Here is a 25,686-nt window from a genome sequence, read left to right on the forward strand (position 1 = left end):
GCCAATGTAATATAATATACCATGGTACATTTGACTCACCTGCCAATGTAATATAATACTCCATACAAGTCCCAATGTTAACTTAGGATTACCGTCTACTATATCATTACTACTGATGTTTACCAATTTTATCTGCCAATTTAATAACAAATAAAAAACACATTAAAGTTAAAAATTAAATTAAAAATTAAAAGACTCCTCAGCCTATGGCTATATTTCAGACACGATTCACATTCTATTGTCGATCTGTAATTATTCAGATAACAGTGACTATAATATCTCATTAGTTCAATCGCTTTTAATTTATTGCGATCTTATGAATATAACAGATGGATTATTGGAATAAAAGAAATAAATTAATGTACGTATTCACAACATATTCATGATGGTCAATATCCATGCTGTATCATATAAAAACAATTACCAGTATTTTTTAAGCAATGATCAAGGTTTTATGACAGTCAAATTAGCGACATTTTGAAAGGGATTGGCGCTTAGACGAACATGAACCTGAAAATACAAATGTCCCAAAAGTGGGGGGTGGGCGCTAACGCAGTCAAGTACAGTAATAGGGTTCTTATTTTGTCAAGAACTGGGCACACGATGACTCTACTGCAACAGTTTCTACACAGGTTTTAACACGACCCAAATCAGGTTTAAAAATGTGAATGGAGTTAATATCAGTGTGAAAGAGAGTGGTGGCTAAAGTAGCCAATATTAGTGGGGTAATACTTACATTGTTTTGCTCTAAAACTTGTAATGCTTTATTAACATTATTGAGGTGATGAAGGCGCATACGACCCTTCTCCCTTTTCTGAAATAAAAATGTTGTATTACTCTGACATGTTATTGAAGATTAATCTTCCATTAGGTTATTTTTTTCAAATTCTGTTTTATGTATGTGCTAAAACAACTCATGAAAAAAGTACATAAACTATGATACTAAATTAGGTAAAAAATTCCCGTTGAATAATTGCTTCGGTTCATGGGTCAAATCACTTGACCTGGCATACTGGGCAATACATAATAGCAGCTTCCTCCTCCTCCTCCTCCAAATATGGACAATGTAGTAACAAGCAAAGGAGGAATTATTTGTAATGTAATGTATTGTAGGGTACTGTAAATAGCTTTAATTTCACAAAAGACAAATTTCTGTCTGTATTTCACAGTGAAAATCATGAAATTGTGTAGCAGTAAGAATTTCACTCGGGTTCTAAAGACATGGAATTGCAGTGACTTTCACTGGGGTCCTAAAGACACGGAATTGCAGTGACTTTCACTCGGGTCCTAAAGACACGGAATTGCAGTGACTTTCACTCGGGTCCTAAAGACACAGAATTGCAATGACTTTCACTCGGGTCCTAAAGACACGGAATTGCAGTGACTTTCACTCGGGTCCTAAAGACACGAAATTGCAGTGACTTTCACTCGGGTCCTAAAGACACGGAATTGCAATGACTTTCACTCGGGTCCTAAAGACACGGAATTGCAGTGACTTTCACTCGGGTCCTAAAGACACGGAATCGCAGTGACTTTCACTCGGGTCCTAAAGACACGGAATTGCAATGACTTTCACTCGGGTCCTAAAGACACAGAATTGCAATGACTTTCACTCGGGTCCTAAAGACACGGAATTGCAATGACTTTCACTCGGGTCCTAAAGACACGGAATTGCAATGACTTTCACTGGGGTCCTAAAGACACAGAATTGCAGTGACTTTCACTCGGGTCCTAAAGACACGGAATTGCAGTGACTTTCACTCGGGTCCTAAAGACACGGAATTGCAGTGACTTTCACTCGGGTCCTAAAGACACGGAATTACAGTGACTTTCACTCGGGTCCTAAAGACACGGAATTGCAGTGACTTTCACTCGGGTCCTAAAGACACAGAATTGCAGTGACTTTCACTCGGGTCCTAAAGACACAGAATTGCAGTGACTTTCACTCGGGTCCTGAAGACACGGAATTGCAGTGACTTTCACTCGGGTCCTAAAGACACGGAATTGCAGTGACTTTCACTGGGGTCCTAAAGACACGGAATTGCAGTGACTTTCACTCGGGTCCTAAAGACATGGAATTGCAGTGACTTTCACTCGGGTCCTAAAGACACGGAATTGCAGTGACTTTCACTTGGGTCCTAAAGACACAGAATTGCAGTGACTTTCACTCGGGTCCTGAAGACACGGAATTGCAGTGACTTTCACTGGGGTCCTAAAGATACGGAATTGCAGTGACTTTCACTGGGGTCCTAAAGACACGGAATTGCAGTGACTTTCACTCGGGTCCTAAAGACACGGAATTGCAGTGACTTTCACTCGGGTCCTAAAGATACGGAATTGCAGTGACTTTCACTGGGGTCCTAAAGACACGGAATTGCAGTGACTTTCACTGGGGTCCTAAAGACACGGAATTGCAGTGACTTTCACTCGGGTCCTAAAGACACGGAATTGCAGTGACTTTCACTCGGGTCCTAAAGACACGGAATTGCAGTGACTTTCACTCGGGTCCTAAAGACACGGAATTGCAGTGACTTTCACTCGGGTCCTAAAGACACGGAATTGCAATGACTTTCACTGGGGTCCTAAAGACACGGAATTGCAGTGACTTTCACTCGGGTCCTAAAGACACAGAATTGCAGTGACTTTCACTCGGGTCCTAAAGACACAGAATTGCAGTGACTTTCACTGGGGTCCTAAAGACACAGAATTGCAGTGACTTTCACTTGGGTCCTTAAAGACACAGAATTGCAGTGACTTTCACTGGGGTCCTAAAGACACGGAATTGCAGTGACTTTCACTCGGGTCCTGAAGACACGAGATTGCAGTGACTTTCACTCGGGTCCTAAAGACACAGAATTGCAGTGACTTTCACTCGGGTCCTGAAGACACGGAATTGCAGTGACTTTCACTCGGGTCCTAAAGACACGGAATTGCAGTGACTTTCACTGGGGTCCTAAAGACACGGAATTGCAGTGACTTTCACTCGGGTCCTAAAGACATGGAATTGCAGTGACTTTCACTCGGGTTCTAAAGACACGGAATTGCAGTGACTTTCACTTGGGTCCTAAAGACACAGAATTGCAGTGACTTTCACTCGGGTCCTGAAGACACGGAATTGCAGTGACTTTCACTCGGGTCCTAAAGATACGGAATTGCAGTGACTTTCACTGGGGTCCTAAAGACACGGAATTGCAGTGACTTTCACTGGGGTCCTAAAGACACGGAATTGCAGTGACTTTCACTCGGGTCCTAAAGACACAGAATTGCAGTGACTTTCACTCGGGTCCTGAAGACACGGAATTGCAGTGACTTTCACTCGGGTCCTAAAGATACGGAATTGCAGTGACTTTCACTCGGGTCCTGAAGACACGGAATTGCAGTGACTTTCACTCGGGTCCTAAAGACACAGAATTGCAGTGACTTTCACTCGGGTCCTAAAGACACGGAATTGCAGTGACTTTCACTCGGGTCCTAAAGACACGGAATTGCAGTGACTTTCACTGGGGTCCTAAAGACACGGAATTGCAGTGACTTTCACTCGGGTCCTAAAGACATGGAATTGCAGTGACTTTCACTCGGGTTCTAAAGACACGGAATTGCAGTGACTTTCACTTGGGTCCTAAAGACACAGAATTGCAGTGACTTTCACTCGGGTCCTGAAGACACGGAATTGCAGTGACTTTCACTCGGGTCCTAAAGATACGGAATTGCAGTGACTTTCACTGGGGTCCTAAAGACACGGAATTGCAGTGACTTTCACTGGGGTCCTAAAGACACGGAATTGCAGTGACTTTCACTCGGGTCCTAAAGACACAGAATTGCAGTGACTTTCACTCGGGTCCTGAAGACACGGAATTGCAGTGACTTTCACTCGGGTCCTAAAGATACGGAATTGCAGTGACTTTCACTCGGGTCCTGAAGACACGGAATTGCAGTGACTTTCACTCGGGTCCTAAAGACACAGAATTGCAGTGACTTTCACTCGGGTCCTAAAGACACGGAATTGCAGTGACTTTCACTGGGGTCCTAAAGACACGGAATTGCAGTGACTTTCACTCGAGTCCTAAAGACACGGAATTGCAGTGACTTTCACTCGGGTCCTAAAGACACAGAATTGCAGTGACTTTCACTCGGGTCCTAAAGACACGGAATTGCAGTGACTTTCACTCGGGTCCTAAAGACACGGAATTGCAATGACTTTCACTCGGGTCCTAAAGACACGGAATTGCAGTGACTTTCACTCGGGTCCTAAAGACACGGAATTGCAGTGACTTTCACTCGGGTCCTAAAGACACGGAATTGCAATGACTTTCACTCGGGTTCTAAAGACACGGAATTGCAGTGACTTTCACTCGGGTTCTAAAGACACAGAATTGCAGTGACTTTCACAGTGACATGTACAGTTTGTGAAAATCTGTATATTGTAGTTTACTCACATATTGTTGTGCACATAATATCTCCAGCAGTTCAAGTAAATGAGTCCCGTCTCTGAGATCACGAAATAAATCCTTAAGTGGAGATTTGTTTGCCTGTGGAGAACATGGTAAAAATAGGTTTAACTACAGTCCAGTCCAAATGTAACTTAACATTTAGCTAGTTTTATGCTGTACTCGAACAAGTGACTGGACAGTTAAAATAGTTCCGCCATACATGTGTGAAAACTTGGTATGGGCTAAATCTGACACAGAGAGACTCTTAGCACTGGTTAACGTTACCTAAAGCTAAACACCTGCTGTGATAACCTATCGAAAGAAAATATTACGCACTAGATCAAATTTTTCCTTCCCAAAATTGCAATCAACCTTAATAGTGTATTAAAAACTTTTCACAAAAACTCAAAATTGAAAAGACAAAAGCCTTCTGAAGTATGGAATTCCTCAGCAAGAAACAAAAACACTTCTTACAATCTTATGAAAGGCTACTGTAAAAACGCATTAATTGTTTGTTGCGTTTCTCTATTTACGAGTAAAATCAGCTAAATTAAATGTGAGCATGTAAAACATAACAATAGAACTCGTTTTACTGGCAAATTTGTGAACTTAAGGTAGCGGGACTATTATTTGCATACTTGTTTTCATCTTCTAATTGTGACTAAATTATTACAAATAGACCCGGGAAAGTATATATTTTTAGAATCGCCAGACTTCAAGCTTTTCACAAGTATATTTTGCATGCCCGTATCTGCATTCTACGACGCGTTACTCAACCAAAGGTGAAAAATTACTTTTTCTGTAAAAAAAATAATTACGCATTTATGCTGGCGATAAGAAGTATTTTTTTCACTTTTCCTAGTTGTTCAATAGTCTGGTAAATTGAATGTGTCTGGTTAGTTTTATTCAAGCAATGCGTTTTAAAAAATAGTGTCCTGAATTTCAATTACTGTTTTAGTCGCATTGCCCCCAACTCAAACCACAACTCGTTGGTAAATAATCGATGAAATAGTTTGTCTGGACACATTCAAGTTCCTCTCATTGTCACCTTAAAGCTGTGAAAATTTTGTGTTAATCCGACGACAATAAGTATATGGTATTTTTTGTTAAAGACCTTGTATTTTGAAAAACATAAACTCCTAGAAAACGTCCATGAAGTAACAGCAAAGATTTTCAAGCTTGTTTATCGGCACAATCAATTTGTTTTCCCATCAAGGTCTGTTTTACCATGTGTAGGGACATCCAAATGTGTAAGGCTATTGGAAACCAAAAAAATAAAGGAATGGGATAGCTATAATTGGATAAATTTGGCATATGAAAACACCAAAATCAATGATTTTTTTCAGTGGCTGTGTGACCTTGTGTCTGACACATTCATATGCAAATGACTAATCTGTGAAACAAACAGGGGCGGAGACAAACCACTCAAATGTTTGGAAACACTCATTGTGTGTCAGATAGCTACTGATAACACATCCTAACATTGCTTTGTCTTGAGTTTATCTTTGAAACTTATAGGCACACAGATTAAACCTGTGTTGTTGATTTTGAAAAACACTACTGAGACTGCCTTGCTTCCCTTCAGAAAATCTACATTTTAACCAACTTACATGACATTCTATGTTATATTGACTTCATCATATGAAAGTTTATGGTGCATTTCATCAATTAATAAATAAATGTGAAAATCGTAATTTTCAACACAAATAATAGTCTTGCTACCTTAACTCCCAGTGAATATGCTCCAAATAGTGGTAATAAATGGTTTTACAGTAAATTGATAAGATTTATTCATGCGATCACTACCAATACAAAATCAATACAGGATGCACATTTCCCAAAATAAGCATTGTGCGCCCCCTAGTTGCGCCTTATTCTGCGCCCCTCATTCAAAATTGCTTGTTTCCAAAGAGATAGCTTAACATTGAGTCGGCCATATTGATACACAAATGAACAAGTCATTGAAAATGACACAGTCCCTGTTAAGTTCTCTTTGTGCTCGTCATATTAAAGCTGAGGGGTTGTTGCGAGCGTGTCCTTGAAACTTGAGTGCCAAGTGGCGTTTACAACAGATTGTTTATTTACATCAAAACACTTGTTTCATGTCATAGTAATATAGCCAAAAATAAAAACAGCCGTTATTCAGCCATCTTTGATCTGATTATGAAACACACTGATATGTATGATGTATGTGTCAAATACGAATGAAAATGGTACATAAATTGTGGAAATATAGTAGTAAGGCCAAAAAGTCAGATGGCAGTCAATCGGCCATCCTTGACCAGATTTTGAAACAAATTGTCATGGACATGCATCCTAACATGTATAAAGTACATGTATGTGCCAAATTTAAATGAAAACTGACAGAGCACGTCCAAGATACCGCATAAAAAAACAAAAACAAGATGCATGCCAGTCGACCATCTTTGATCCAATTGCGAAATAAATCGTCATGGACATGTATCCTAACATGTATAATCTATGTACCAAGTTTGAATGACAACTGACAAAGCATGTCCAAAATACAACATTTTCAAAAAACAAAATGGCTGCCAGTTGGCCATTTTGAATCGAATCGCTAAACCACTGCATGTGCATATGTCCCACATAAGGTACTAGGCACATGCAAAGAATGAACGGAATCGGTCCACAGGATTCTGAAATATGATGTTGGATAGACTGACGCACGGACAGACGGACACACGGACGGACGAACGGACAGACTCAGGAACTCACGGACGGTCGGGGACATGTATCCTAACATGTATGATCTATGTACTAAATGTGAATGAAAACTGACAAAGCATGTCCAAAATACGACATTTTCAAATCAAAGAAAGCTTAGAAAGAACTCCCATGTGCTGAGAGTATTGGAGACACATTAAATATAATTCGAAATTACTTAGCTGAAAACTAATTATGCAAATCAGAAAATTAATATGACCAGATTTGAGTGTAAAACTAATGAGGTCTGCGCAATGTAACAGAAAATCTATGTCTCCAAGTTTAATTGAAATGTGATTAGAACCAAAAAATTATGAATTATTATGCTTATTAGGGAATTAATATGAACAGATTTTTACCCCAAACTAATTAGGTTTGTACATTGTCCTAGAGCATCTTTGTACTAAGTTTCATTGAAATGGAATAATTAGTACCGTGAAAACTCCAAAATTTCGACCCCTCTAAAAATTCGATTGGCTATTTATTTGCCGGGTTTCGGTGTTTTATTTACCTCCAAATTTTCGACTCCACTAAAAATTGCCGACTCATTCTTATTCGAAAATTGCGACCAGTTTTAGTTTTCCCCCAAACGAAAAAAAAAAACGATGTGAGCGTTCAAACGGGACCTTCCTCGAAGGCATGAATCCGGGTTTCTGATTGACTGAGAGATTTTTATTTTATTGGTAACAAAAATATATTCTAAATAAACGAAGTTTCAAATAAAAACGAACACAAAAATCTCGGCATGCTGCGTTTCTGAATTGTTGATTATTACTGTACTCAGTAGTGATTATAATAATGTACACAAAATAAATTTGTTGAATGGTTATGAAATACAAATAAAAGTCAACTAAGTTTCATCGTAAGCGAATGATTCCGGTCTCGTATAAACGTTTGATGCTGTAGGATATCCGCCATGTTCTCTTAGGTCAAATAGGTCAAATCGCTAATTAACCAATCAAAAAGCTGGATGATGCCAACGTGTTCAAATTACCATAGCTTATTTAAATATGTTAATGTTATTGAACGCAATGCGAAGAGATTGATGTTGTAGTACGATATTTTGGCTTGGATTTTGATGCGAAAACGGCATGATTTTTTTTTTAAATAAAAAAATTAGTTGTTTTTAAAAAATAAACTGGTCATCTGAAGAATAATTTAACATTGTTCACAGTGATAACAGCTCATTCTCGAAAAGAAGCTTACCCGCTCACGCTAGTCACGATAAAAATCATACACGTGTACTCTTGAATAGACAGACGTCAATGACTACGGTAAAACTTACTCTATTTTAGCCGGCAGGATTGATTGAAATGTTCGAAAAATGACGCCAAAATACACCTTAAAAGTCCCATTTTATTTTCTTAAATCCCATTTTATTTTTTAATCCAAGGGCGAATTTACGGCAGAATTTGGTCCCTCAAATAAGGGACACGTGAGCTTTGATTCTAACCGGATACATTGCACTGGGTCGGGGAGATAGTTTGCTAAACTTCCATGTATCTTTTGTCCAATGGGTACCTGTACTTCGAACATTCGCAAGTTTTCCTAGGTAGTGCGAGACAGCTTTGTCTTTTGACCTATTAGTTTTGTGCTGACCTCTTCTGCGCGTCTTGATGTTTTGTTTTGCTTGTCATAATACTCACTGATTGATGACTTTGTTTAGATTTTGAGTTACAACTCGGCCACGACTCTAAAAACATGTCACATTTCTAACGCCAATTATTTAAAACCGGTCGAAATTTTGGAGTTTTTACGGTACTTTAGATATCAGTGTGAAAGCTTAAAATTGGTTAATTATGCAAATTAGATAATTAATATGTACAGATTGTAACCCACAATTATTCAGGTCTGTCTATTGTCCTACAGCATCCATGTACATTCATTGATATGTGATGTATAGTACCTGAGATATCAGTGTGAAAGTTGGTTAATTATGCAAATTAGGTGATTAATATGCACAAATATTTACCGGAAACTAATTGGGTCTGCATAATTCTAGATTCATTGAAATGTAAATGATTAGTACTTTAGATATCAGTAGAAAAGCTGAAAATTAATTATGCAAATTAGGTAATTAATATGCACAATTATTTACCCTAAAACTAATCAGGTCTCTGCATAGTCCTAAAGGATCTATGTACCAAGTTTCATTGAAATGCGATGATTAGTACTTGAGATACCCATGGAAAAGCTGAAAATTAACTAATTATGCAAATTAGGTGATTAATATGCACAAATATTTATCGAAAACAATCAATCTCTGCATAGTCCTTGAGTATGTAAGTACCAAGTTTCATTGAAATGTAATGCTAACTACTTATATCAAATGCTGAAAATTAATTAATTATGCAAATTAGGTAATTAATATGTACTGATATTACCATAAAAACTATCAGGTCTGTGCAGTGTCGTATGACATCTATGTACCAAGTTTCATTTGAAATGTGATGATTAGTACTTGAGATATCAGTGGAAAAACCAAAAATTGACTAATCATTATGCAAATTAGGTAATTAGTATCCACGGATTATTACCAAAAACTAATCAAAACCTAGCATTAGTTCAGAGCATCTATGTACCAAGTTTCATCAAAATCCAATGAGTGGTTGTTTAGATATCAGTGGAACAGTCATGGAACCACTAAAAAATAGCTAATTATCATGTAAATTAGGTAATTAATATGCACGGATTTTTACCAAAAATTAATCAAATCTGCGCATATGTTCAGAGCATCTATGTACCAAGTTTCATCAAAATCCAATGAGTGGTTCTTTAGATATCAGTGGAACAGTCATAGAACAGCTAAAAATTAGCTAATTATCATGCAAATTAGGTAATTAACGAGCATGGATTTTTACCAAAACCTAATCAAATCTGCGCATTGGCCCAGAGCATCTATGCACCAAGTTTCATCAAAAACCGATGTATGGTTCTTGAGATAGCAGTGGAACAGTCGGACACACATACACACACACATACACACATACACACATACACACATACACACATACAGACACACTAACTGCAAAGACTCCCATTTTGTGCTTCGCACATGGGAGTCAAAAACAAAATGGCTGCCAGTTGGCCATCTTTGATCCAATTGTGAAATAAATCGTCATGGACATGTATCCTAACATTTATAATCTATGTACCAAGTTTGAATGAAAACTGACAAAGCATGTTCAAAATACAACATTTTCAAAAAACAAGATGGCTGCCAGTTGGCCATTTTGAATCGAATCGCTAAACCACTGCATGTGCATATGTCCCACATAAGGTACTAGGCACATGCAAAGAATGAACGGAATCGGTCCACAGGATTCTGAAATATGACGTTGGATAGACTGACGCACGGACAGACGGACACACGGATGGTCAGACGGACAGACTCAGGAACTCACGGACGGTCGGGGACATGTATCCTAACATGTATGATCTATGTACTAGATTTGAATGAAAACTGACAAAGCACGTCCAAAATACAACATTTTCAAAAAACAAGATGGCTGCCAGTCGGCCATTTTGAATGGAATCACTAAACCACTGCATGTGCATATGTCCCACATAAGGTACTAGGCACATGCAAAGAATGAACAGAATCGATCCACAGGATTCTGAAATATGACGTTGGATAGACTGACGCACAGACAGACGGACACACGGACAGTCGGACGGACAGACTCAGAAACTCACAGACGATCGGGGACATGTATCCTAACATGTATGATCTATGTACGGTACTAATTTTGAATGAAAACTGACAAAGCATGTCCAAAATACGACATTTTCAAAAAACAAGATGGCTGCCAGTCGACCATCTTTGATCCAATTGTGCAATAAATCATCATGGACATGTATCCTAACATGTATAATCTATGTACCAAGTTTGAATGAAAACTGGCAAAGCATGTCCAATATACAACATTTTCAAAAAACAAGATGGCTGCCAGTCGGCCATTATAAATCGAATCGCTAAACCACTGCATGTGCATATGTCCCACATAAAGTACTAGGCACATGCAAAGAATGAACGGAATCGGTCCAAGGGATTCTGAGATACGACTCCGCACGGACGCACAGACGCACAGACACACGGACGGACGGAGACCGAATTATAAGTCCCCGTTTTCGGACTTCGTCCGAACGGGGACTAATAATCTGTGAAACAAACAGGATGGAGACTAACAAAACACTAAGTGTTTGTAAACACTCATTGCGAGAGAAATAGCGCCCAATAACATATTGTACATGCTTACACACTCAATTACGGGCTAATTCTAAGGTCATGAATCCATGAAAATGAACATTATCTTTGGGAGTGCCTAAATTATTAGAACAAAAACAGAAATTATATTTTGAGAGGTCATCATATCTGGGATCTGATTTGGGTAGTTTAATCATAAAAACGGGAAAGAAACATCGATTGTGAGAGAAAAGGGTGTCGACGGCCGTTACATGCACCACACAGTACGAGAGCTTATTGTCATATTTTGTAGACAATGTCTCGGTTCTGTCTGGGGAAAAATACACACTCGCCCAATCATTCTCTCATGGTACCATTTATTACCAAACGCTTCAGCGTGGTATTAAGTATTTGTTTTTAGGGATGGGTGATACCAAGGTGGAAAATGGTTGCATATATGGGGGTAATTACTAGAATTGCATTAGAGAGGGTTCGGGCCGAAATACAATATATAGTGTTTTCATGTTTCGTCTGATATTTCTGTGGTATCTGCTGGTGTAACCAATGCAAGATTTGTTACAAAATTGTATTGTGTGCACTTCAGGGTTATTTGTTTTTTGCTGAAAACACCCCTATTTTTTAATGGCAGAGTCGAACTAGTTTCACTTCCTTTGAGAAATCTGCATTGTTGCTTGAATAAGAACTAATTAAACACGTTTTCCAGACCGGCGAAAGAGTCTGTAACAGCCTATTTTAACAGCCTATCACGTGACTTTACTCTGAATGTCAACATGGAAAGAGGCTATTCCATTTTACGCAGGAATAATTGGGAGTAGAATATGTGAGGGATTGTATCAACAGAGATGTGTATACTGAAAAGTAATATCTATCCTTCTTTTGCATCGCTGAGTATTTGTTTTAGGATACTGGTTTGAAAATGTTGCATGATTTGAGATGTTGTTTTTTTTTTTGTTTTTTTTACTGAAACGCCCCTAATGGTTGAATCCCGGGTTTGAAGGAGAATGTAACAGCGCACCAAGTTTGAATACAATGGTGAATGATTGGCATGATAGGGCGAAGTTTTCAAAGTCAGTCATATCGTGCAACTGCGGTACTCCACAGACGGGATGACTTTCGTCGACTGAGGTCGTTGCTGAGCTGCACGCTACAACTTCGCTTGTGATGTTGCTTGCTGGTCGTCGATTGAATGAATCTTGATTACCGGTTAAAATGTTGCTCATTTGGCAGTGGTAATCTTTATTTGGAACGCCGCAACATCTCCAGCAGAAACGTCCTGGTACTTCGATGTGCCTCTACGGCAATCACTAATTTTACTGCGAGTGGATCTTCCGAGAGCCCTTAAAGGTTTATAAAACTCAACATACATCAAGTTCTCTCAATTGTAGTATTCCATGTGATGTACACCTAATATACCAAAAATGTTGCTGAACAATTTTTTTACAAAATAAAAATAGTTTGGTTGCCAATGGAAACTAGCCTGGAAGGCTGGTTGGCGATCCACTCTGCTCAAAAAACAAGCAACATGTTTTCGGCTGTTGCTATGGTAGGGCATGAACGTAAAGCTAACGTCGGTTTATAACTAAAACCAGGCACCATATACGAAGTTTGCAAAACGGTTCCAACCATTTTGCGATAGTATTTTCTAGATTGAGGGCAGCATTTACAGTTCATTCAAATGTGCTTTGGGATTACGTTGATACAGTGTAACAATGTTGGCGCCTGTGATCTCTTACTAGTGCACAACGCAGCCAAAATAAAAAGCATGATCATTTGAACACTGCTATTACAAGACTGATGGTAAGTAATGAATTTGGGGCGAAAGTATTCAAAAATCAATTTTTGGCTGTTGCCATGGCAGCGATGGGCCAAGTTTTCATCATTTAGTGGCGGTACGACCTGCCTGTCAAGTATGGCACATATCTGCCAAGCCCAAAAAAAAATCACAGAGTTAAAAGCCATTGCTGGTAAAAAGTTACCCCAACTTTCAGGTCAATTTTCTCTGTAATGAAAATAGACATAAAACATAGTTGAACTCTGGTGACCTTGCCCTTTGTTATATAATATAATTCCCTTTATCATAGTTTGTTTCAATATAAATATGCATTGTCATAAATAATTTTGAATACAAACAAGTTTTGGTGTTGAACCAACAGTGGGGAATCAGTCTACCGAATGTCCTTAAAAGATGTAAATATCTTACAAAAACATTGGTGCCTTATTTGTTTAATTATTTTAAGGGACATAATTTCCAGCTTTCTTCAAAGTAATTCAAATATTTTAGTATAAAAACAAATGTCTCATTGCAAAAAAAAGTGCTGCATTTAGATGTGAATAGATTCATAAAACATGCAAGATAACAGAAAATTTTAGCTGGCTTTAGTCCAAGTATTTTGTACAGGTGTCTGTCAAAAATTAATGATTCACTGAGACAAATATGAAATGCCTCATTGTGTGACTACTGTATTATTTGAAAAGTAAAAAATAAAACCTCTATGAAGAGCTATCATGTTGCAAGCTCTGCTTTGTATGCAAATCAACTTAAATAGTTAGTTGGTGTCCAGTGGAGGGAGAAGTCAACAGTACTGTTGCCTCCTGAGAATCTACATCTTCAAACACTGCAATCTTTGTTTTTGAAGTGCGTTTTTAAACTAGTATTATAAAAACTCTATCATTCTGTTCTAATAGCTGAAACATATTCCTGTGAGTTTTCATTTATCGAATGAACTGTTTGTCAAATACAGAATACATATATTTTAGAATAATTTTCTTTTTAAAATGTGGATGAAATGTTTTGCTTTTAATGTATTTTTTATGTATTGTTTTTGATTTGATAACTTTTGACTAAACAGATTTTCTATTAGCTTCAGATCTTGATCAAAGTTAGGCACCCAGTTCATAGGAGTGCTTATATAGATTTTCTGACATCTTGTTTTCTGTAAAGATTGTATTGGTAGGTTTGCAAATGTGTATCAGACTGTGCAATCTCTCCATGAGTTGGTTTTGAAACCCAGTATGGGATTCTGAGATACATTACCAAGGATATTATTACAAGATAAATCATTTGCTTCATTGAACACATACAACAATGCATATTTCCACTCAGATCAGTGACCTTTGATGTGTATCACCAGTGATCAGTCAAGTAGAAACAGTCAAAATATTTTATCAGATTTTCTCAATTTTTGCATGATATTTTCATACAGGACATCTGTTGTTCAAACTCAGGGAAGACTTTATACTGATGAATAAGGTGACCAAGTTTGATAAAGTTTGGAATAGAATTAGTAAAGTTATTATGCACACAATAACAATTATTAACGACGACGACAACAACAACGCCGGACAAAAATTTTTCCTTAATATACCTTTCCCTTCCATCTTTGATGGTACGGGCAAGGTAAAAATAGGCCAATGGCCTGTTGCTCAACGGCTATTGTACAAAAGATTAGTGCTGTATATGCCACAACTTTTCGTTTAAATTTGTACTTTTAAATGAAATACCGCCAAACAACCACACAAAGTTGTCAATGGAATAATAAACACCAAAGCATTGGAAATAGTGGTTAGTTGAAATTCCATTTTTAACCAAAAATGACAGAAATACTTGCCAAAATTAGAGAATTAAAGATATGGCCATGGGATGAACAAATCTAGTAGATGTCAACACAAGGTACATACACACCAAGCACCAAAGCATTCAGGCTACCGGTTTTGAAAAAAAAAGGTGAAAATATAATTTTTGACCAAAACTGAAATCAGGTTGGTTCGTAACAGCTGTTTGTTTGTTTTTTCATTATTTTCGCCTTAAGAAACCTTTCTACTGTCGATGGGTCCCAAAACTATTTCATCAATTATTTTGAGGGTGATGGTCTGAAATTGGTCGATTTCACGACGCAAACCACTTGAACTGGGAAAACTATGACGCCTCGTGACGTCACGATAACTTATTCAAGATGGCGGCAAATACAGGGATTTCGCTGACCTAAAGTTAAAAAGCCATTCCTGTTCAACAGTTACCCCAAACTTGTGGTCAAACTTCTTGGTTATGAAAAAAATGTAGTAACTTTGAGCCCACACTCAAGCTGAGTAGAATGAGCTATATCTGAGGTGTTTTATTCCAATTTTTTTTTCAGATTTTTCCTAATAACCAGGGTGAAGGTGTGACCTACTGACCAAGTTTGAGCGAAATCGTAATAATATGTGAAAACACTGGAAATCACACAGACACACACACAAACACACAAACACACAAAGCCACAAAAGTGATTATAGGGGCAATCCTAGCGGAACGAACGCAATAAACAAATTCAAACGAACGTCGGGGTAATTATAATTTCAGCCTCTAGCTCAGCACTGATTAAATAAACTACCTCGTCTTTTCGCCAACTTGAAGTTATTCATTGCCTACATCAGTGACTTCAAAATTACACTTGCATGCATTTTTGCGATTACTTGGAATATGAAGTTGTAACCACAGACTGTCTAGGTGCTGTAAGTAAATCCTGGTATAAGCACCAGTTAGGCAGTCTTGAACTATGCATGTGAAGCCAGCTGAGAGGTATATCCAATCCTATAGATTTCTCATTGTTTGGTAACTATTTGCTGCAAGTGCAACAAAAATCAATATCAAAATATTACCCACACAGCATTCAACAGGTTACTTGTCTTATTTAGGATTTTGTGGCCCTGATACAATCACGTTTTTTCTCGCCAATTTGGCCAATCAAAAATCATAATTCACGCAGCGGTGACATATTGACACTAGTTTGAACCCACACACTTACAGAATAATTTACTTTCGTAAATTATTTTGCCAAACTAAACCATGCCAACTTCCTTGAAAATAGCATAATTCAACAAACCAACAAATATGGTAATTTTGTCTTTTGTAGGCAAGCATTTAACAATTAGTGGTCTCGGGTGATTTTCAGGCAGTTTGAAATTTTCGGAAAAACTTTTTTTAAGATATTTGTGAAATTACAACACTCCAACGTTCCTTTAAATAGTAGGGTACAAGTAAAAATTGTGATAATTTGATCAATAGATGTTTTGTTTTCTCGAAAACAAACAAAACATATTCTCAAAGCCAGAGCTACATCACGATCCCCAAACATTGCCAGTACCAATCACAAACAAGAATAGACAATGAATTTTCGGATTAACACCTCTGTTTTCCCCCATGCTAACCAACTTTTCCCACGCTAACAAAAAAATCTTTTGTCTTCTTCTTTGTTTTAACTTTTTCTGTTTATTATTCGAATTGTTCACAGTCATTTGAACAAAAGACATGTGGTTGTGAATAAACATTGCAATGTCTTTGAAACTTTTACACACAGATTAAACTTGGGTTGTTTATTTTTGCAGATACTGGTGAGGTTGTGCTGCAATTTAACCAACTTACATTACATTCGTTGTTATTTCGACTTACGCATTTAAAAATTTAGAGTACATTTCATAAATCGAGAAATCATTTTTTGAACGCAAATAATACTCTCGCCGTCGCAGTAAAAACAAGTGGTTAGTCATTTCGGCACCTGGAAGTCTGGATGTGTCAAGAATGTTTCAAAACAATGTTTATTGTAGAAAACCATGGAGTTTTTTTGTAGCTTCCCGAGTAAACCAACATCAATAACTGACAAAGCAATTGCTGTTCAATTACATTTACTATTTTGAGAATTTTAATTTTGCTCGTTTTGTTGGGATGTATGAAGCCGTGCGAATTACAGTTGTGTGTGTGAAGTTACGAGCACGTCTGTTTTTGTAAAATACTCGACAGTACAAAGACACGCAAATGTGGTGGAGTTGGATTTTGTTGGCATCAGAACTTCATAAAATCCCATGATAAAATACAAAAGAAGTGGTCGGTGGAATGAGTACAATGAAGTGAAACATTGTTTCAACTATGTAACGGTAGACCTAGATTGCGTCATATAAAACAACATTGTAGTGCTTTTCGATAGCGCAGAATGACAGCTCAACTAGTGAGCAATTTCAATAAAAAATGACTGTAAAAATTAATTTACTTCGTAACAATTGACCTAGATTGTGTCCTTGAAAACAAAAATATTTCATACGCGAATGAAGAGAGAAGAACGATTTGTTAGTTTCCAATAATTTTGTACTTTTCGATGCCCCTACAAATGTTATAACAGTATTTCACATAAAACCATCCCGATTGCGTAGATAAACAGGATTAAAAATCATTGCCATAACTTCACAGTATGAATTTTCTCAATGGCGCAGAATGATGGGTGCAGAATATTGCACAGAATGGTGTCGCAACTAGGTGGCGCACAATGCTTATTTTGGGAAATGTGCCGGGCGCATTCCGGTGTGGCCTCACACATATCTCCAGAAAATCAGTAATACACATCTATGAATAACTTCGCTTGACAAAGCAATTCCGGCTTTAATTAAAATCAACATTCATTGTGCACACTCACCTTAATTAAATGAGAGTTAATCCATTTGGAAAAGGTTTTCCGTTGAATATCTTCTCTTTCATCTAACAAACACATGTAAGTAACCTTAGTAACAAAATATTCATTTCAACAAGAAAGCCATATGTAATAATTGTTATGTAAACATTATATAATACACATGTATGTATTCAATGTATAGGCAGATGAGTCTACCAAGTACTTACCGGTAATACTAATTATTAATATACTACTATAAGCACCACAATAACCCCCCTCCCCAACCCTAAAATCTAAATTGGCAGCTAATGATTATTCCGTATTATTTTGTATGATATCCTGAACACTGATCCATGCAGACAATCAATCAGTCTTAGTCATATGCCACCAACAGTATGTGTGTCATACCCGTAACCTTAAAAAGGTTATACACATCAATATTTTCCAGAGAGGAAGAAGGGGGTTTTGTTTTAGAAATTTGCTATCTATGATAATTTCCCAATCATTTCCCCCCAAAGTTATAAGTTGAAATTTAAAAGTAGTTAAACATAGCAAAAACTGACATACAAATGTATTATTGGAATTTATTGCATATGTACATGTATTAAATACTACCATTCGGTCATCTTAAATCAGATTGTGAAACAACTGGACATGCATATGTACATGTATTAAATGACCCCCATTCTGCCATCTTAAATCAGATTGTGAAACAACTGGACATGCATATGTACATGTATTAAATACTACCATTCGGTCATCTTAAATCAGATTGTGAAACAACTGGACATGCATATGTACATGTATTAAATACTACCATTCGGTCATCTTAAATCAGATTGTGAAACAACTGGACATGCATATGTACATGTATTAAATACTACCATTCGGTCATCTTAAATCAGATTGTGAAACAACTGGACATGCATATGTACATGTATTAAATACTACCATTCGGTCATCTTAAATCAGATTGTGAAACAACTGGACATGCATATGTACATGTATTAAATACTACCATTCGGTCATCTTAAATCAGATTGTGAAACAACTGGACATGCATATGTACATGTATTAAATACTACCATTCGGCCATCTTAAATCAGATTGTGAAACAACTGGACATGCATATGTACATGTATTAAATACTACCATTCGGTCATCTTAAATCAGATTGTGAAACAACTGGACATGCATATGTACATGTATTCAAAGATGTGTTAAGTTTGAATGCGATTGGCCCAGGCATGTCCGAGTTAGGACAGACGGACATACACACAGAGGTTAATCCATAACAAGTCATTGAAAATGACACAGTCCCTGTTAAGTTCTCTTTGTGCTTGTCATATTAAAGCGGAGGGGTTGTCGCGAGCGTGTCCTTGAAACTTGAGTTCCAAGTGGCGTATACAACAGATTGTTTATTTACATCAAAACACGTGTTTCGTGTCATAGTAATATGGCCAAAATAAAAACAGTCGTTATTCAGCCATCTTTGATCTGATTATGAAACACACTGATATGTATGATGTGTGTGCCAAATACGAATGAAAATGGTACATAAATTGTGAAAATATAGTAGTAAGGCCAAAAAGTCAGATGGCTGTCAATCGGCCATCCTTGACCAGATTTTGAAACGAATTGTCATGGACATGCATCCTAACATGTATAAAGTACATGTATGTGCCAAATTTGAATGAAAACTGACAGAGCACGTCCAAGATACTGCATAAAAAAACAAAAACAAAATGCCTGCCAGTCGACCATCTTTGATCCAATTGCAAAATAAATCGTCATGGACATGTATCCTAACATGTATAATCTATGTACCAAGTTTGAATGACAACTGACAAAGCATGTCCAAAATACAACATTTTCAAAAAACAAGATGGCTGCCAGTCGGCCATTTTGAATCGAATCGCTAAACCACTGCATGTGCACATGTCCCACATAAGGTACTAGGCACATGCAAAGAATGAATGGAATCGGTCCACAGGATTCTGAAATATGACGTTGGATAGACTGACACACGGACAGACGGACACACAGACGGTCGGACAGACAAACTCAGGAACTCACGGACGGTCGGGGACATGTATCCTAACATGTATGATCTATGTACCAAGTTTGAATGAAAACTGACAAAGCATGTCCAAAATACAACATTTTCAAAAAACAAGATGGCTGCCAGTCGGCCATTTTGAATCGGATCGCTAAACCACTGCATGTGCATATGTCCCACATAAAGTACTAGGCACATGCAAAGAATGAACAGAATCGGTCCAAGGGATTCTGAGATATGACTCTGGACGGACGCACGGACACACGGACGGACGGAGACCGAATTATAAGTCCCCGTTTTCGGACTTCGTCCGAATGGGGACTAAAAATACCTCTTATGATTATGTCTTTTTGACATTTTTTATATTCATTTAGTGTACAAATATTCACATGAATTTCATATAATTTGTATTATCATGAAAAAGTGTTACAAAACCTCCTCTTAAAAACAATATTACGTTACATATTTTTTTTTAATCAAAGATTCATGTTTGATTTGATTAGAATTTAGCTTCATTTATAGGACATAACCTGTTAGACAAAAAGCATATTTTCCACAGAACCCTCTTTTTAGTTTCAGTTTCCTGTGGTAATCCGCTACTCCTAATGACAAGGATAATGCTTTTGTTTTTATGTGCACTGAAAACAAAAACAGCACAGAAGACTGATAGGGGTATATCCTGTCTGACTTAATGCCATATTTCCAACCCTGAATGCCTGCCAAGTGAACAGTATGTGTCCTTTTTTCCACTACTGAGTGAACCACATGACAAGCACCTGCAATCTCACTGATGCTAGGTGGACTGGCTAACCATTATGCTGAGCACCAGGTTTAGTATGGTTATAGTTTCAATGTGAGATTTTTGGCATTAGTATGAGTAGCATAGCGTACAGAATATTGCTGAGTTTACAAGGTCAAGAAATCCATATAATTGTTACAGCTTTGGCAGTTTAGAACACCCTGAGAAGAGAGATTATGGATCTATATAATCATATACATGTATGTAAAAGAAGTACTTCATTCAGTCACATATTCACAGAACTATATTGATAATTGTATTCATGAATTGAATACATGTAATAATATGTGTAATCTAACAAGTGATAACATGGTTGCAGTGATTTACATTTCTTTTCAAGCACAAAGGTCGAACATCTACTTGTATTATACTGTATTTGTTCAAACTTGATTCCCCATCCTGCTCAGCGTTTTGAAGGATGAATCATATTAATAGGCTCAAAAACATCAACCAGGGTGATCTTTTGGCAGTATTTCAATCCATTACAGAGGTTGCAATATATGAGGTATGTAAATGTGTCGAAATGGACATAGTGCAAGTGGTTAGTGCTAGTAGCACTAATCTGAAAAACTACTAGATCTAGTGCTAAAACGGCACTAGATCTAGTGCTAAAATGTACATAGTGCGAGTGACATTGATATCGCGTTGTCAACGACGTCAAGACATCCCGTAATTCTCTGAAAACAAATTAATATTTACGTAAAATTGTTGTATCTTTCATTCATTGGAAATGTGCTACAGTGGAAAAATTGAGAATGTCATTGTCCACGTTTGTCGTAATAGACCTTTGGAACAACGCGATCGGCCGGGAAACTAGCTGAAACAGTGAAACTCCAGGTCGAACAAATTGTGAATAGATATACTGTATGAAATGGTATTGTGAGGAAGTTTGTGTTTTCAACTTTGGTGATTGAAACTTTATGTAAATGGTGGAATTCAGCGTTGATTTTTTTTAAATCGCTGATGTGCCGTTTTATTTCTGGTCGGCGCCACACTTAATGAAAATAGATCTTTGAAAATGAAATTATGTCGTCATATGTGAACTAAACAAGCAGCCTTTCGGCTGAGATAGCTCCGCTGTTTTACTAAAAATGACAAAAATATTCACCAAAATTAGAGAATTGAAGATATCATCATGAAATGAACAAATCTAAGAGAGGTCTACCCCAGGTACATACACACCAAGTATCAAAGCATTCAGGCTTGTAGTTTTCAAGAAGAAGATGAAAAGGTAAAACATTGACACGAACGACGACCCATGGCGGACGGACGCCGGACGCCGACGGACAATCACTCATATGATAAGCTCCGCTTGACAAAGTCGACAGCGGAGCTAATAAAAAATTGGTATACTCCTAGTGTAAGTCTCGGGTCCCTCGGTGGATGTTGTGTGTACTGCGACCTGTGAGTGGGCATATACATATTCACGCAATCCTGTTGTTACATTGTATCATGGAAGAACTAACGGAATATGATGCAACCTCGCCGATTTTTCGATTTTTTAACGTGACCATATTATATATGTCCAGACACTTTCTCTGCAATAACATTTTTTAGGAGCCCTTAGGATTTTTTTGTTGTAGACTCTCGAAACACTGTTCTTGTTACAGTTGCTAATAATTAAAACATGTGAAAGTAACAAGTTCGTCTGTTGAATTTCCGGTTGTAAAATACATATTTTAACCCTTCACAGCTAAACAAACCCAGTGTATGGTCGCGTTAAAAAAAATGGGACCAAGAAATCGTCCAGGGCGATTTTTCGGCAGTTTTTAAATTTATTTTTTAAAATATTTTGTCGTAATTTATCGGACATTTCAATCGTTCCTGACGCCTATTAAAATCAGTCTATTTAAGTTTTTATTCAAGAGCGTGTTGATTGTGACTAGCGTAAGCTCCGTTTGGACAAAGAGCTGTTATCACTGTAAACAATGTTAAATTATTCTTCTTATGCTAAGTTCATCTTTGAAAACAACTATTTTTTTAATTAAAAAAGAACATGCCATTTTCCCATCAAATCCAAGCCAAAAGAGCGTACTACAACATCGGCAAATCTCTTCCGCGTTGCGTTCAATAACATTAACATATTTAAATGAACTATGGTGATTTGTAATAGTAGTTTATAAATAAATAATGCGGGAAACTTTATATTGGTTCTACAGTTCGTCGACTGGGTGATCGGTTTGCTGAGCATCTACGGCAAACTAGACAGAAAAATCGTTATTATCCGGTTTCACTTCATTTTAATTCTAGTGGACATAATATTACAGATATGTCTATTTCTGGTGTATGTGTTGTCAATGGCAACGAAAATCAGCTCAGGCGTGTCGAGGAGGAAACTATATTCCGCCTTGGAACTAAAGAACCCCATGGTATTAACAAACAGTTCAACTCATTTGTTGAGCTCACTACCTAAGGCGCGTTATTTGTTCTATTGTAGAATTTTTTGTGATTCTAACTTATAGTTCATGCGCGTTCTTACGTTCCTATGTTCTACCTGTACGTTATCACACTTGCTTCTATGCTATCGATAAAGAGCCATTGCTCGAAACGGTTAGCTATTTTTAATAGTTATTTAGGACTACGATTACCAAATATTATCTTCAATATATGGTGATTTGAACGCGTTGGCATCATCCAGCATTTTGATTGGTTAATTAGCTCAACTCGCGCAAGAGAAACATGGCGGATACCCTACCGCATCGAGCGTTTATATGCGATCGGAATCAATTGCTTACGATGAAACTAAGTTGAATTTTATTTGAATCAACGAATTTATTTTTTGTGCGTTATTATAATCACTACTGAGTAATAATCAACGTTTGTGAAACATTGCATGTCCGGATTGAGCATCTGTGATCGCTTGCTGCTACGCAATGAAGTTGTGTTCGTTTTTATTAGAAACGTCGTTTAAAATATGCTGTTGTTACCAATAAAATAAAAACAAATGTATTTGAAAAATGACACTGGGCGACACTGTAATGACATTCCAGGTGGTCTACTTTTTAATTCAGCAAATATTATTAATTATTTTTAATTCTGCAATAGTTTCTTTCGTCTTGGGTGGCCCAACTGACGGCGTAGAAAGTCTGTGTAGTTGGATACAATGAAAATTTCCCCCAAAATATTTGATAATTATTTTTTGAAATTTTGAACCCCAAATAAGCGCCCATCACCCGTGAAATCCCCAGGGCGATTTTTCGGATGGCCGAATTTACGGCAGAATCCGGTTTTATATATAGAAAGTATTATTATGGACATCTCGCGCATATTCCCGATGTTTTATACTGTTTCTGGTTTGCATATGAAAGTGGTTGTTGATGCCCCTCCTATTATTCGATGTCGTTGACAATGCGATAACAATGCCACTCGCACTGTGCACATTTTAGTACTAGATCTAGTGCCATTTCATGTAATAAAATATGGAATATTTCAAATAAAAACAAATACAATGTTTAGTTTAGTAGCAAACAATCACAGCAGTATAGTGATAACAGTTTTTCACAGGCGAATAACTTTTCAATATAACATAAATAACAATTTTGTACAAATAGTGCATAAAATACCTCAGTTCATTATCAAATGCAAGTAAAATTAAATTTATATCCATCATGAGTAAACTTAAATCTTTACTAATAATTTTCTGTGACTCGTAAATAATTTTTTGCACCCAAAAAAATCGCCGACTTGCTGAAATCGGACAAATATGCTTCTACCAGTAGTCTATGTGCATACTAAGTTATTTTTCAATGGGTTTTGGATGGGCCACCGGTGTATCGGACAAATATGCTTCTACCAGTAGTCTATGTGCATACTAAGTTATTTTCAATGGGTTTTGGATGGGCCACCGGTGTATCGGACAAATATGCTTCTACCAGTAGTCTATGTGCATACTAAGTTATTTTTCAATGGGTTTTGGATGGGCCACCGGTGTATCGGACAAATATGCTTCTACCAGTAGTCTATGTGCATACTAAGTTATTTTTCAATGGGTTTTGGATGGGCCACCGGTGTATCGGACAAATATGCTTCTACCAGTAGTCTATGTGCATACTAAGTTATTTTTCAATGGGTTTTGGATGGGCCACCGGTGTATCGGACAAATATGCTTCTACCAGTAGTCTATGTGCATACTAAGTTATTTTTCAATGGGTTTTGGATGGGCCACCGGTGTATCGGACAAATATGCTTCTACCAGTAGTCTATGTGCATACTAAGTTATTTTCAATGGGTTTTGGATGGGCCACCGGTGTATCGGACAAATATGCTTCTACCAGTAGTCTATGTGCATACTAAGTTATTTTTCAATGGGTTTTGGATGGGCCACCGGTGTATCGGACAAATATGCTTCTACCAGTAGTCTATGTGCATACTAAGTTATTTTCAATGGGTTTTGGATGGGCCACCGGTGTATCGGACAAATATGCTTCTACCAGTAGTCTATGTGCATACTAAGTTATTTTTCAATGGGTTTTGGATGGGCCACCGGTGTATCGGACAAATATGCTTCTACCAGTAGTCTATGTGCATACTAAGTTATTTTTCAATGGGTTTTGGATGGGCCACCGGTGTATCGGACAAATATGCTTTTACCAGTAGTCTATGTGCATACTAAGTTATTTTTCAATGGGTTTTGGATGGGCCACCGGTGTATCGGACAAATATGCTTCTACCAGTAGTCTATGTGCATACTAAGTTATTTTTCAATGGGTTTTGGATGGGCCACCGGTGTATCAGACAAATATGCTTCTACCAGTAGTCTATGTGCATACTAAGTTATTTTTCAATGGGTTTTGGATGGGCCACCGGTGTATCAGACAAATATGCTTCTACCAGTAGTCTATGTGCATACTAAGTTATTTTTCAATGGGTTTTGGATGGGCCACCGGTGTATCGGACAAATATGCTTCTACCAGTAGTCTATGTGCATACTAAGTTATTTTTCAATGGGTTTTGGATGGGCCACTGGTGTATCAGACAAATATGCTTCTACCAGTAGTCTATGTGCATACTAAGTTATTTTTCAATGGGTTTTGGATGGGCCACCGGTG

General features: G+C 37.4%; 1 protein-coding gene across 4 annotated transcripts in view; it reads right to left on the reverse strand.

The window, feature by feature from the left end:
• LOC100378265 (dystrophin-like) overlaps positions 1–25,686 on the reverse strand; it is a 322,146-nt gene that overhangs the window by 232,379 nt on the left and 64,081 nt on the right. For 3 of the 4 annotated variants that reach the window (XM_085505169.1, XM_085505170.1, XM_085505171.1), the window contains exons 2-5: positions 17,805–17,866; positions 4,437–4,529; positions 737–814; positions 40–132 (exon numbers count right to left, since the gene is read on the reverse strand). In XM_085505169.1, coding sequence (XP_085361295.1) covers positions 40–132; positions 737–814; positions 4,437–4,529; positions 17,805–17,866 — 326 coding nt within the window. The remainder of the gene's footprint in view (positions 1–39; positions 133–736; positions 815–4,436; positions 4,530–17,804; positions 17,867–25,686) is intronic. The other variant, XM_085505172.1, reaches the window with a different exon arrangement.

This window comes from Saccoglossus kowalevskii, chromosome 11 (assembly GCF_978046115.1).
Source record: "Saccoglossus kowalevskii chromosome 11, keSacKowa6.1, whole genome shotgun sequence".
NCBI lineage: Eukaryota > Metazoa > Hemichordata > Enteropneusta > Harrimaniidae > Saccoglossus > Saccoglossus kowalevskii.